Source organism: Paramisgurnus dabryanus, chromosome 7, assembly GCF_030506205.2.
Source record: "Paramisgurnus dabryanus chromosome 7, PD_genome_1.1, whole genome shotgun sequence".
Classification (NCBI taxonomy): Eukaryota; Metazoa; Chordata; class Actinopteri; order Cypriniformes; family Cobitidae; genus Paramisgurnus; species Paramisgurnus dabryanus.
In genome coordinates this window covers 20,241,707-20,255,327 of record NC_133343.1, presented here as the reverse complement: position 1 = coordinate 20,255,327, position 13,621 = coordinate 20,241,707, and the positions used below count along the sequence as shown (strand labels likewise).

General features: G+C 35.9%; 1 protein-coding gene across 5 annotated transcripts in view; it reads left to right on the top strand.

Moving 5' to 3' along the window:
- Positions 1 to 5,876, top strand: part of pde4ba (phosphodiesterase 4B, cAMP-specific a) — a 192,145-nt gene extending 186,269 nt beyond the window's left edge. For all 5 annotated transcript variants that reach the window (XM_065264857.2, XM_065264859.2, XM_065264860.2 and 2 more), the window contains 8 exons: positions 374 to 546; positions 635 to 733; positions 825 to 989; positions 1,076 to 1,175; positions 1,259 to 1,413; positions 1,502 to 1,624; positions 2,861 to 3,043; positions 3,133 to 5,876. In XM_065264857.2, the coding sequence (XP_065120929.1) occupies positions 374 to 546; positions 635 to 733; positions 825 to 989; positions 1,076 to 1,175; positions 1,259 to 1,413; positions 1,502 to 1,624; positions 2,861 to 3,043; positions 3,133 to 3,489 (1,355 nt within the window). In that variant the 3' untranslated portion in view covers positions 3,490 to 5,876. The remainder of the gene's footprint in view (positions 1 to 373; positions 547 to 634; positions 734 to 824; positions 990 to 1,075; positions 1,176 to 1,258; positions 1,414 to 1,501; positions 1,625 to 2,860; positions 3,044 to 3,132) is intronic.
- The last annotated feature ends 7,745 nt before the right edge of the window (positions 5,877 to 13,621 follow it).

Genomic DNA, 13,621 nt, shown 5'->3' with positions numbered 1-13,621 from the left:
CGGCAGAGCTCGAGTCTCAAGTCGCTCTGAATGAGAGTCTGTTTGTGGGCAATGAATCCCAGAAAGCACTCATATAGTGCAGATGTAAGCTATTCAACTGTGGCACAGCACCTGGGCCAAAGGCAGCTACTGACGTCACTGAGGGAAACACGATACGGGGCCACCGGTTTTCCGACAATGGGCTTTTGTGCGGGCGTGTATGCGTCTGGTCTGTTACAATGAAGAGATTGAATATTTTGGAATGCGATCTGGCAACAACCACCGCCGCTCTCGTCTACAGTGATCTTAGTTCTCATTTTCTTAGTTATCGGGAGTTTTATTGCGAAATTAGTAACCCATCGTTCTAATGTGCTGGTTCTTGCTGTTCCTACAGACAAACAGAATGATGTGGAGATTCCCTCGCCCACACCGAAAGCCAGAGAAAAGAAGAAAAAACAGTTGATGACTCAGATCAGTGGCGTTAAGAAGGTATCCCACGGGCCGAGCCTCAACTGCGGCATTGCTCGCTTTGGCGTCAAAACCGACAAGGAGGATTTACTGTCAAAGGTAGGGATAAGAGCGATCGTAACGTGCCATTTTTGACGTGCAATATTTTTTGCAAGCTTCCTAAATTCCCTTGCCTCTTTTTTTTTAGGAATTAGAAGATTTGAACAAATGGGGCCTGAATATCTTTACAGTTTCAGAGTTTTCAAACAACCGGCCTCTGACCTGCATTATGTATGCGATCTTCCAAGTAAGTCTCTTGATATTTATTATTAGGCCTTCCTTGTGCATTTAATGTAGCTGTGACTGATTTTCATTGTTTTATTGTTTTTTTTTTCAAGGAAAGAGATTTGCTCAAGACATTTAAGATCCCGGCTGATACATTTGTGACGTATATGATGACCTTGGAGGAACACTATCACCAAGATGTGGCCTATCATAACAGCCTTCACGCTGCCGATGTGGCCCAGTCAACTCACATTCTGCTCTCCACCCCTGCATTAGATGTAAGAAATGTTTGCAAGTAAAAGTACAAACGGTCCATCATCCGCTTTTTCCATTTTATTTACCATTTAACCCTTGTTCCAAACAGGCTGTCTTCACCGATCTTGAGATCCTGGCTGCTATTTTTGCCGCAGCGATCCATGATGTAGACCATCCTGGTGTTTCAAACCAGTTCCTTATTAATACAAGTAAGTGACCACAACTTAAACTTTAATCTCAAAGTAGTTTCATTAACCATAACTGATCAATCATTTATGCGTAATTCTTACAGACTCCGAGTTGGCGCTTATGTATAACGATGAGTCGGTTTTGGAGAACCACCATCTAGCTGTAGGCTTTAAACTTCTCCAGGAGGACAACTGCGACATGTTCCAGAACCTCACTAAGAAACAGAGACAGTCACTTCGAAAGATGGTCATCGACATGGTAAGATTTTTTATTCTGTGCTCGTCCATGCTTTCGTGTACAATGCCTTGATGCCGAAATGCATTCTTAAATGTTGTCCTGTTAACAGGTACTGGCCACAGACATGTCTAAGCACATGAGCTTACTGGCTGATCTGAAGACCATGGTAGAGACGAAGAAAGTGACAAGTTCAGGAGTGCTGCTTCTGGACAACTACACAGATAGGATACAGGTACAACTTCCGTTTTAATGGATTTTAATTGGTTAGCTAATTACATATATTTCAATCAATCAATCAATCAACAAAATTTATTTCGGTCCTCACACATAATTTCCAAAACAAACAAAATGTATACATACATATCAACCGAAAAAGGTGCAGGCTGAAGCTTATGCTTATTTTGCCTACCCTTTATACATAATTACGCAATAAGCAAAACTGGTACATTCAAAATAAACATACAGTTACATAAGACAATTTATGAAGATATAAATACAAAGGTACACAAAAAGAAAACAAATAGAAAAAAATAAAAAATAAAATAATAAAAAATATATATAAATTATATCGTACTTAATTATTCATATAGTTTTTTGTAGTTATTTATTACCTTATTCTTAAACATTTTCTTAAATGTAGTGAGTGATGTACACAATTTTAATTCCTTGTCACAATTATTCCATAGTTTAACTCCTTTAACAGATATACATCTGTTTTTTGTATTGGTTCTTGCCCTTACTTTTATAAACATATACATTCCTCTAAGATTATAATGACTTTCTCTTATTTTGAACATCCTCTGTACACAATTTGGAAGTAAATTCTTATAAACTTTATACATGACCTGTGCAGTATAAAGGTTAACTAAATCAACAAATTTTAAAGCTTGTAAATTTATAAATAATTTATTTGTTGGTTCATAATAGTCAGCCCGTTTTACAGTACAATCCTTATTGCTTTCTTTTGTAACATATATATTGGTTTTGTATTAGTTTTATATGCATGTCCCCACACCACCACACAATAAGTAATGTATGGAACTATGAGAGAACAATACAATGTATATAATGTTTTTTCATTTAAAATATGTTTTATTCTATTTAATATCGCAATGGATTTAGACATTTTTGTTTTTACATGGTTTATATGTGATTTCCAGCTTAATTTATGGTCTATTGTAACACCCAAAAATTTATATTCATATACTCTTTCTATTTCCGTCTTACAAATCATAATTTTAGCTTTGATATTACTTTGTCGATTGCTGAATATTATGAACTTTGTTTTAATCAAATTCAATGAAAGTCGATTATCATCAAACCAACTTTTTAAAGCCATCAATTCAATTTTAACTGTTTTCAGGAGATGCTCCAAATTTTTCCCCGAACAGTATAAATTTGTGTATAAATTTCAACCTTACGTTGCCTTGTTTGGGTTAAATGGCTAAAAAAACTCTATTTTTTGCAGGTTTTGCGAAACATGGTTCATTGTGCCGATCTAAGCAATCCCACAAAGTCTCTGGAGCTGTACCGCCAATGGACAGACCGAATTATGGAGGAGTTCTTTCACCAGGGCGATCGAGAGCGAGAACGTGGCATGGAGATTAGTCCCATGTGTGACAAACACACTGCCTCAGTGGAGAAATCACAGGTACGGTAACATGCTACAATTCACGGTAAACTAGGTAGAGTGTATAGGGAAAATATCTTAACATACTAAATTTTTTTTTCTCTCGTCAGGTGGGTTTTATCGACTACATCGTTCACCCGCTGTGGGAGACCTGGGCTGACTTGGTGCATCCGGACGCCCAGGATATCCTGGACACGCTGGAAGATAATCGGAACTGGTACCAGAGCATGATCCCTCAGAGCCCATCCCCACCCTTCTACCAGCCCGACAAAGAGGGCAACGGCGGGGGTTCGGGGCCGGACAAGTTTCAATTCGAGTTAACGTTAGAGGAAGAGGACTCGGAGGGCACAGAAAAGGACGAACAGAGCCAAGGAGACGACGAAGACGAAGATAGGGAAGAGGACATGGAGTCGTCCACCACGCACATCCAAATAGTCACGGAAGACGCCTCCCCGGTCGACACATAGGACCCTATTGTCCGTTTCTAGATGGTAGCTGTTTTTCCCTTGCGAGAGGAGCAATCTTGCAGTTGATGCTTTTTCAAAAAGCCCACATGGGGTGCTTTTTTCGAGCCCTCGTGGGAGGAGGATGTTTTTCCCTCCTTGCACTTACGTTTGGAGATGGTTTGGTAGGAGCTCTCAGGAAATAAATGCTGCAGACATTTTGGACCTGAACGATTGACAGGCGACTTTGTTAAACATGAAGGATTGGGGCCAACGTGGACAGTTTGTTCGTTTACCAGGCGTTAAAGAGTAAACACTACTGAGAGGATTCGTTTTATTTTGTACCGACACGAGACTTTTTTTAGTAAAGCTATGGGTGTGCGTTGAGGTTAAACACGAACTACTGAAGAACAAGTATTTGTAAAGAAAGAGAAACTGTTTACTTTTCTGTACCATTTGTCTAAAGACTGTGTGCCTTTTTACTATTGTCTTTTTAAATAGTCTTTTATTTATTAAACTCGTTTTAGTATGTCGAAACGTTTTTGTTTTCTAAAAACCAAGCAGACAAAACATGCAGAATTGTTTTATACCTAAGCTGGAGAGAGAACTTAGTGTCTTCCTTTGTTTGGCAATATAACTTAATAATCCAAACATCTGACGTAGATCAGAAAACAAAGACGTGTGTATCATAACGAAAGAGGCACTTTCTTGTTCATCCTATACGTGTTTTTTAAATATGAGCACAAACTCTGATACTTTGGTAAATAACTATACATCATACCATTCGTTTTAAGGTGAGACCCCCCCTCCAAAAAAATATAAAAATGAATTTAAAACTCAAGAAAGCCAAAGGTATATTCACTCAAATGTTAAGTTGCTTTTACGTCATCATAACTTATAGTCTTCCATACTTCAACAACACCGGGCCGAGAAAGACGCTTTCAAAACTAGCTTTTGTAACTTCATTACAAAACATCTGGGGAACTTCGAAAAGAATTCCCCAAAAAGAACATAAATCTATCCAGATTTGATGATCCTAATGAAGTTCAATCTCAATGGGGTAGGGTTTAAATTAATCCAGGACTAGGCTTTAGTTATATTAGGACATAATAAAAAACGTATGTGCATCTTGAGACAAAACAATGGCATTGATATATGTTTAGATATGTCAGTGCGAAATGTTTTAAAATGAAGGCAGCTCAAACATGCATTGGGACTAGTGTAAACCCTGTCCCTTTAAACCCTAAATAACAGTCCGTCTCTCTGTAACATCACAACAGTTACCCTTGTCAGATTTGATAATGTAATGCCCGTTTAGTACTGACGTTAGCATTCTTACGTCTCATGCGTTCACGTTTTAAGGTACTTTACCTTAGTCTCACCGGTGAAAACAGTTAATGGCCAAAGTAGCATGCAAAAGTATGTTTGTGCGCACATATATACATGTCTACACATAAGTGTGAGTGTGTGTGCGTGAGTGTTTTATTACGCTCGATCACCAGCCCACGCTTTCACAATCTTTTCCATTTTCTTCATTTATATGCGCTCAAATCGGTCCTTTACTGTTTATAACAGTGTATTTATTACTGTCGACTGTACATAAGAAAAATAATGTTTCTTTGTAAATTGATTAATTTATATGCACTTGCATTACCGAACATTGGTGGTGTTTTTTGTGTAGTGGGCTCTTGGACTGAGTCTGTTTTATTTAGTAATATTGTTTATGTTTTAATATAAATAAATATATATATTATATATACTATGTATGAATATATTGCACAATTTTCAACTGCCCAGAACAGTAGCCTAAGAGACACGAGACCCATTGGTAACGGGGAAAGTCTGTAGATAAGACAATGAATACATACTGTAGACACCTGTCAGATATTAGAAGCTTTGTGTATCACTGTTTGATGTGACATCGATAATAATCAATATCTCACAGAATGTGGCCCTCGAATATATATATATATACAACATTTTGAATGGAGATTTTGCTAAAATGAGCTCAGACGGTTTGTTCTGTGTGTAACATTACAGGGAAGGAAATGCTCACGAACGGCACGGTCTCTGAACGACAATGTGAAATGGATATAATTACGAAAATGTGATCTTCTGTAATTATGTGAACTATTTTTCTGACCTTGTTAGCAGTTTTGAAATTCAAATTGTCCGTATGACTTTGTTCATCCATGTTTGAGATCTTTTGGTCCGATTTGTGTCCGAAAGCATTCGACGGAATTAGTGCTATATCTGCATGAGGGATGAGTTTTTATCGTCTGGTTATCCCACATTGTTGCAGGTGAATATTCAATGTTTCACACAATGTATGGTAATTTTATTGTATATTGTGTTCAATTAAATCTGAAACTACTTTTCTATGAAGTGATTAAAGACAAAGCATGAATATATGCCATGTGTCCATCTCTTTCTTCTTTGTTGGGACTAACAGATTAAAATATTAAAATATTTGTGCAGCTGATATATTAACTTTCTTAAGAAAGAGTTTATCTGTGATTGGTCAACATTTCTTTTTTAATGATCCTGAAGTGTGACAAAATAATTATAAAAAAATATTCTATTTCAAGAATTCACACAAAATAAAGGATGGTAAATATTTTCCAATGACTTTATAAGACTTATTTAGCAGACGCTTTCATCCAAGGCAACTTACAAATAAGAGAGCATTTAGCATTTTATTTAAGGAGACAACAGCACACTCTTATAAAAGGTGCTACTAAAGGTTCTTTATAGTTATGCCAAATAGAAGAACCATTATTAAAAGGTTCTCAAAAGAATGTTAAAGGACTTTTTTTAAACCATGAAGCCCATAATGGTTCTTCTGTGGCATTAAGTAGCACAACCTAACGCTTTTTGGTTTTGGCTCAATCATTCAAAAAATATTTGAGTGTGATTAATTATATTTTTACACGAGCAACACACACATCTCTGCTACAAATGAACATTTGAAGTTTGTTTCTAGTCCTTACCATTCATCGACAATTACACTAAACGTGACAGAAGTGCAAACGTAGGTGGAGTTAATTGTAACAGGCAGGGGGTTAGTTGTAACACTTGCTAAAAATTAAGTTTGCAGGCAAATATTTCAATATTATTTTGTCTATATACTTAAAGTGGATATTGTTTAAATAACTGTCTATAATAGACAGGTATGCACACTGTAATCATTCATCCAGCCCTTTTCTAACAATAGTTCAATTATAAATGGATACAAATGTCTAAATATTTAAGAAAAAGCAGCATAGCTGACAAAACATTTTTTTATATGTGACCCAGTCTGTAATAATCATACTACAGTTTCAAACTCAAATTCTGAGATAATTTGCATCAAAGTCTGATTTTCGCCATTCATTTCATTATGATTTCAATCTTTGACGTGACCTTATTCAATCAATATTAAAGATATGAACAAAAATAAATTTGACACGATTTTTGATGAGACAGGCACATTTATTTTGTTGGCAGCCAGCAATTATTTGTGTGTAGCCTATTTAGACCACGGCAAGAAGTATGCTAACGTTAGTGGCTTTCATATCGTAAGTGCTGAGGGGTTAGTTGTAACACAGCGTTATGATTAACACCGCTGAGTCAAAATAGTTTAAGCCCTCCAAAAAACTTGCTAAGAGCTGCAGACATATTTCAAAACAATGCTATATGTTTTAGTCAACAAGACCCTGATTAATATGACATAGCATTGGATTTGGTATCTACACCCAACTTAGAAACCGAAAAAACATATGATGAAAAAATTTACTTGCATGCCACAAAAACACTCGTTCATCAGTAACTCAGAAAAACAAAACTCTGAAGCTTGTGCAACAATGTAAACAGTCCGTGTTACAACTAACCCTGAGTTAGTTTTTGCCTCGCGCACCCCTACTTTATATTACATGCTACACTCTCAGAAAACAAGCAGTAACAGGGATGCTACCTTTAAATAAAGTTGTAATATGTACAATTTAGATACATATGTACCATTTCGGTACAGAAAGTGTACTTTTTGAAAAGGTCAACTTTTGTACCTTCAAGTAACTTTTTTCTGAGAGTGTAGTGCTGTAAATATTTGATTATGCAGCTGTTTACTTACTGTAGATTAATGTTATTTACATAAAACTGTAAATTAACAGCCTCATGACAAGCATTCTGGGAACCAGAAATCCTCATCAACCTTTTTAAGTGTTTTACTTTAGATTTCTGGTTCACAGAAAGCTTTGCATAAGGCTATTATTACATTTTTTCCTGTAAAGATAAAGACTTGTTAATGTTTACAGTTCATTTAACTTTGAACAAACTGTTCCCATACATAAATTAAAATTTACAGTAAGTTATTGGCAAAAAGCTTCCAGTAATACTGTCATTTCTAAATACATTTTTACACTCTGTATGTCTTTCTTAAAGACAACGTGATGGCTCACTAGTAAATGATTTTAAAACCAAAAGAAAAAGTAACAAAACCCAGTATGAAGGGTCACATTGCATCACATCCAGTGAATATGACTTCCTACGCTGTTCCTCCAGCTAAGTCAGCCCTTAAATGACACAGTCAAGATTGATCATGTGTGAATCATTTTGAGGCTTTTCGCCCAGAATCCTGAGAATTTATGTAAGGGCGTGAGAGAAACTTGACAGATGGAGTCAGAAAAACAAGGGCCATTTAAGGATCCACCAGAGCTTTCATATTTATCTGCTGATTTTAGATAAATTGCAAGTGTAAATTAAAGTTACATTTAATCTTTTAGCAGATGCTTTTATCCAAAGTGACTTAGTTTAAGGGATAGTTTACATAAAAAATGAAAATCTGTCATATTTTATGTACTTACTCTCATGTTGTTACAAACCTTGGTTTTCCGGTGAGAAGCCCCATTGACTTCCATAGTATTATTTTTATTCTTACTATTGATTTCAAAATGGGCTTCTGATCAGATGCTTTGTGTTAATCAGAAAAAATAAATACAGGTTTGTATCAATATAAGAATGAGTAAATGATATTTTTGGGTAAACTATCCCTTTAAGGCTTAAAAAGCTTGGTCGTAAACGTAAAACAGGGCAGCCAGTGACCGAATAATATTTTGAGGTGGAAAACAAGTACACTAAATAATACCCTTTATGACTACTATTTGTAAATATATTGCCACATAAACCTTTGAAATAGAATACATATCCAGTAACTAAAACAAAATAAATGCCATCTAAAATGTGTTCTCCGTGTAGTTAAGGCACTCTTTATTATTTTCCCATCCTTGTAAGACATTTGTTTATGTGATCTCATCTAATATGTCATATTATTACCAGTTTGTTCAAGACAGATTTACCCTCTTCCCAGTGGACTTGAAAAATGGAAGATATTTTTGGAAGCTCGGGAAGAGTATTATTAGAGTTATATTATTAGAGTTGGACGTCACACTTCTATTGCCAGAGGAAATATCCTTTAATAAACTGATTTTGGAGTTATATAACACATTAGCCAGATTGTAAAAATAGTGACTTTGTAGTTCATATCAGCTGTATGTCCAGTTTCAGATTTCTTGTGGTCTGATCTACATTACCAAGATTTATTCTATTATTAATAACAGGTCCTTTAATTCTATTCTATTCTATTCTATTCTATTGTTCGTGCTACCAAAGTCTTCATTTAAAAATCAGAGACCTCAATATTACCGTAATTTTATTGCAATAGTATCCAGATAATATCAATATTACAAACATTTCACATTAAATTGCTTCAGGAGCAAATTATTAGATGCTTTCCACACTTTTCCCCCTGCTTGTTACTAGTCACGGTATTGTTGCTATTTTTTTGAGGTGTTTTAACATCTAAGACAATCCTAACGTAAACTCCATTTGTCTCCTGAACTGTGCAATCTGTGTCTTTTACAAAAAAACACAAAAGAGAAGGCGTGTGCTAAGTGTATTAATGGACTTTCAAAGCTATGAATAACTAAAGGTTTGGAAACATCATGAGTACTTGAAGAACCCTCTGAGATTGTGTTAGCCTTGTAAATAAAGGCTTTACATCAGCTAGCTGCAGCTATTTTTAACATTTAACCAATTAGGAGAAGAAGAGGAGCTGGAGGGTGTCAAGAAGTCCAGCCTAGCCAGCTTACAAAAATCGATCCAAAATTCAATCCAAAAACACCCACACTGTAAAAATCTGTGCTGCTTTCATGTTTTTGTTGAATCCGCTCAGATTTACAAGTCATGACAATTTACTATTATTAATCTTGACAAGAGATGAGTTGACTTTTTTCAATATTTTATAAGTTATAACAACTTATCTGTAGTTATAACAACTCATAATACAGATAAATAATAGTAAGTTTAAATGACTTGTAAATCTGAGTTGACTAAACAAAAAAATGTAAGGCAGCAAAACAACCAAAACACAAAATTGTGTGTATGTGGTTGTGCGCATAAACAGATTCCAAAACAATAGGATATTTCATTATTAAATTTAGCGATATAATATAACTATTAATTATTTTGCATGCCTTGAAAATATGCTAAAAAGGGCTCTTCAGAGTGATGCCATATCAAATGTGTACATACAGTATCTTTAGGAACTATTTATAGGGTGCTGCCCCAGTGACAGATTGGGGCCATTTCTGACCATTTACATTTTTCACAGTGTAACCGTTCCAAAATCTCTATTCTATCTTGTTTCATTTATTTGACTTCAGTGGGGAGAGAAAACCACTTTCCTAAACAATAAAATATTCAAGATGCTTCGCACTCGCATTTACTTTTCGTGGTGGTGGAGTCTGCAGAATTTCTACTCTCCTGAAAATCCCCCGTCTGGGGTTCAGACAAGAGAGTTGGTGAGAGTACTTTTTGTTTTACTCCTTAGTGCTGTGACAAATTTGGAAATTATTCCAGTTTCCATTATACATTGCTCTTTCACATTAGTCCATCTTTACTTGTGGAATCAAACAGATCTTAGACAGAGAGAGCTTTCTTCTGTTCTGTCTAGACATCAGAAATTACATTGCTCCTCTTTCTTCACTTCCCGCTCTCTCTCGCTCTCTGTTTGATCCGCCTGACCAGACAACGCTAAAAAATTCATTTTCCACAGTCATTAGTTGCGGGTCAGCAGTGCTCCCTCGCCAGGTGCCCATGCGGCAGCTGTCTAATGCTGACGGCGTGTCAGTCTGTGTGCTGGCTGGTTGATTTATTTCCTTGCTTGTTCACAGTTGCACCGCAGCCCATGGTATGGCATCATAAAAACAATCAAGTGGTTTACAAGGAGCCTAATATACTGTAAGGACCAGAAAAAACTGAATGTGAGGTTCTGTATATCTTTTGCTGTCTTGAAATGAATGTCTACCCTTATTAAAAATAAAGGTGCTTAAAAGGTTCTTCACAGCAATGCCATAGAAGAACCCTTGAACCCTTTTGTGAAACAGAACGGATTGAATTTCAAAGGTATGGAACCATTCAGCCAAAAATGTTTTTTCTGTGGCATCATAAAGCACCTTTATTTTTAAAAGATGAAAACTTGTGGTGGCCGTGACTTCTCTTCCGAGGGAAGCAAATTCAAAATATGTGTTCGGAGTGTCATGTGTGTTGCTCGTCATGTCAAAATATGTGTTCGTTGTGAAATGTGAACCTATGTGCATCATGCGTCATGTTCAAATACAATACGTGGAAAGGGTTTATGATAAAAGAGACGCTTACGTTCACAAAATACTCGCAAGACACTAACTTAACACTTAATTCTGATTACACATGAGATTAAGCGAGTCTCTTTTATGACATGATGCATGATGCACATAAGTTAACAAATTTCAGATTTTGGTGTATGTGGATACATTTTCTAAGAAGAGGTGCTTGATGCTAAACAATATTATTATGTTGGGTAAATACACTGTAAAATATTTCTGTAGAAATTACAGTATTACTGGGTATTACTGTCAACTAGCTGCCAGTAACTTACTGTAGATTTTACATTTATGTTATTTACTGGCAACAATTTGTTCAAAGTTAAATGAACATTAAACATTTTCAGTCTTTATCTTCTACAGTAAGTTACTGGCAACCAGCTGCAAAAAACAGCAATTTTTTTACAATGCAATATACATAAATGTAAGTGGATATACAATATCCCTTCTTTAAATTGTTTTAAAAATGAGTGCAAAAATTACTTATTATCCCTAAAATATCTATCAAAAAATATTCCATCCCTCTTTGACATTTATACATTTATGTCTCTCTCCTTCTAATGATGTGCCTATACCTTGCCTTTCCCCCATGTTTTGTTTTATTTTCATTGTTTTTTATTTTCCTTTTATGTTTTTTTTTATTTAAATGTGCATACAACTGGGAGAAACAGCGGTTGAAAATTTATAATTTTTTTTGTATATATTATATCCTTGTTGTTATCCCCTACTTGAATGTGTGCATTTTTTGTTATTGAATAAAAAAATTGATGCACATAAGTTTGCATGACACTCCGAACACATATTTTGACATGATGAGCCCTACATATGACAGGCTAAATACATGTTGTGCCAAGCTTTGCACCACCCGCCCTTGAAAAAGAAATCACTGGCCACCACTGTATATAATTAATATATTTGTAACTATAAAGTTGAAGGTTAAAGGAAAACACCACCGTGTTTCTATATTTTACTACGTTCTTACCTCAACTTAGACAAATAAATACATACTTATATTTTTTCAATGTGTGCACTTTTAATCGTTGTACAGCACCTAATAAATGTGTTAGCATTTAGCCTAGCCCCATGCATTCCTATGGCTCCAAACAGGGATGAATTTAGAAGTCACCAAACACTTCCATGTTTTCCCTATTTAAAGACTGTTACATGAGTAGTTACATGCGTAAGTATGGTGGCACAAAATAAAACTTACAAAGATTAAAAGTGCACACATTGAAAAAAGATAAGTATGTATTAATTCATCTAAGTTGAGGTGAGAACATAGTACAATATTAAAAAACGGTGGTGTTTTCCTTTAATGCTTTACTGCACCAAATCATGTTTCTCACAAGACTCCAAATATACATCATCTGTCAACCTAAAATTTGACAGGTAAAATGTAACAATTACGCAATGTAACCTGGAAACAAATGTTATATAGTGCAGCTTCAGCTAGCCGCATAATTCTGTAAATGACTCTTTCTCTCCACCCACGCATCCCTGCATCCTTTCAGCTTCTCTGGGCACAACAACACAGTCGCGGTGCAGTGAAACTGGTTGAGGGGGAGGGATGCTTTGCCCTGAGAGAATGCTCTGCCTCAAATGAGAAGCCTAAATGCTTTTTGACATTTGGTGGCTGCTGCATGAGCCGGCCTCATCTGGCCCCAACAGCAGCGGGCACACCAATAATATATTAAGGGCATGTGTGAAATAGAATTGAACTGCATTCATTTATTTCATCCACCTTTCTTCTTTTACTTTTCTGTTGCAACACCCTGTTTTGTATGAAAGTACAGTACTGTGATGAGTGATGAGAACATTTGTCTGGACAGCCTTATATGGAATTATGGAATCCCATGATGTTGTTGTAAATGTGAGAAAGAAGAGAGAGAGAGAGAGAGAGAGAGAGAGAGAGAGAGAGAGAGAGAGAGAGAGAGAGAGAGAGAGAGAGAGAGAGAGAGAGAGAGAGAGAGAGAGAGAGAGAGAGAGATTACCATATGATATCATTACATGAGGAATGTCCGGTGCAAATCATACTGATGTCTCGAACATCAGAGCTTCAGTACAAGCTGGGCTAGAACACTATGTCTATGGCAAGACTTGTTACTATGGCAACTCCATCTAGGAATTGAATCTCTGTAACTTTTGAATAAGACGCATAACATCCACAAAAGACTTAAACAGCCGATAAATAGTACGTCAATACGAAGTAAAAAATAGAAAACCCTCGAATTCCTCTAAAATTATATCTTGTGGTCCCCAATTGCGTAATCATGAAGTCAAGACCACACATTTGCCAAAGACACGATTTCATTCGAGAAGTTTCTGTTAATCTCTGATTGTCTACGTAGTATGCGTCTATTGATCTTGTTGTTTACACAACAGATGATCCACTGCTACAGTATGGAGTCAAGGACAGTTCTCTACAATTAAGTAACTAAATTATTAGCTTAAAATATTTCCATATAGTCACATTATAATTT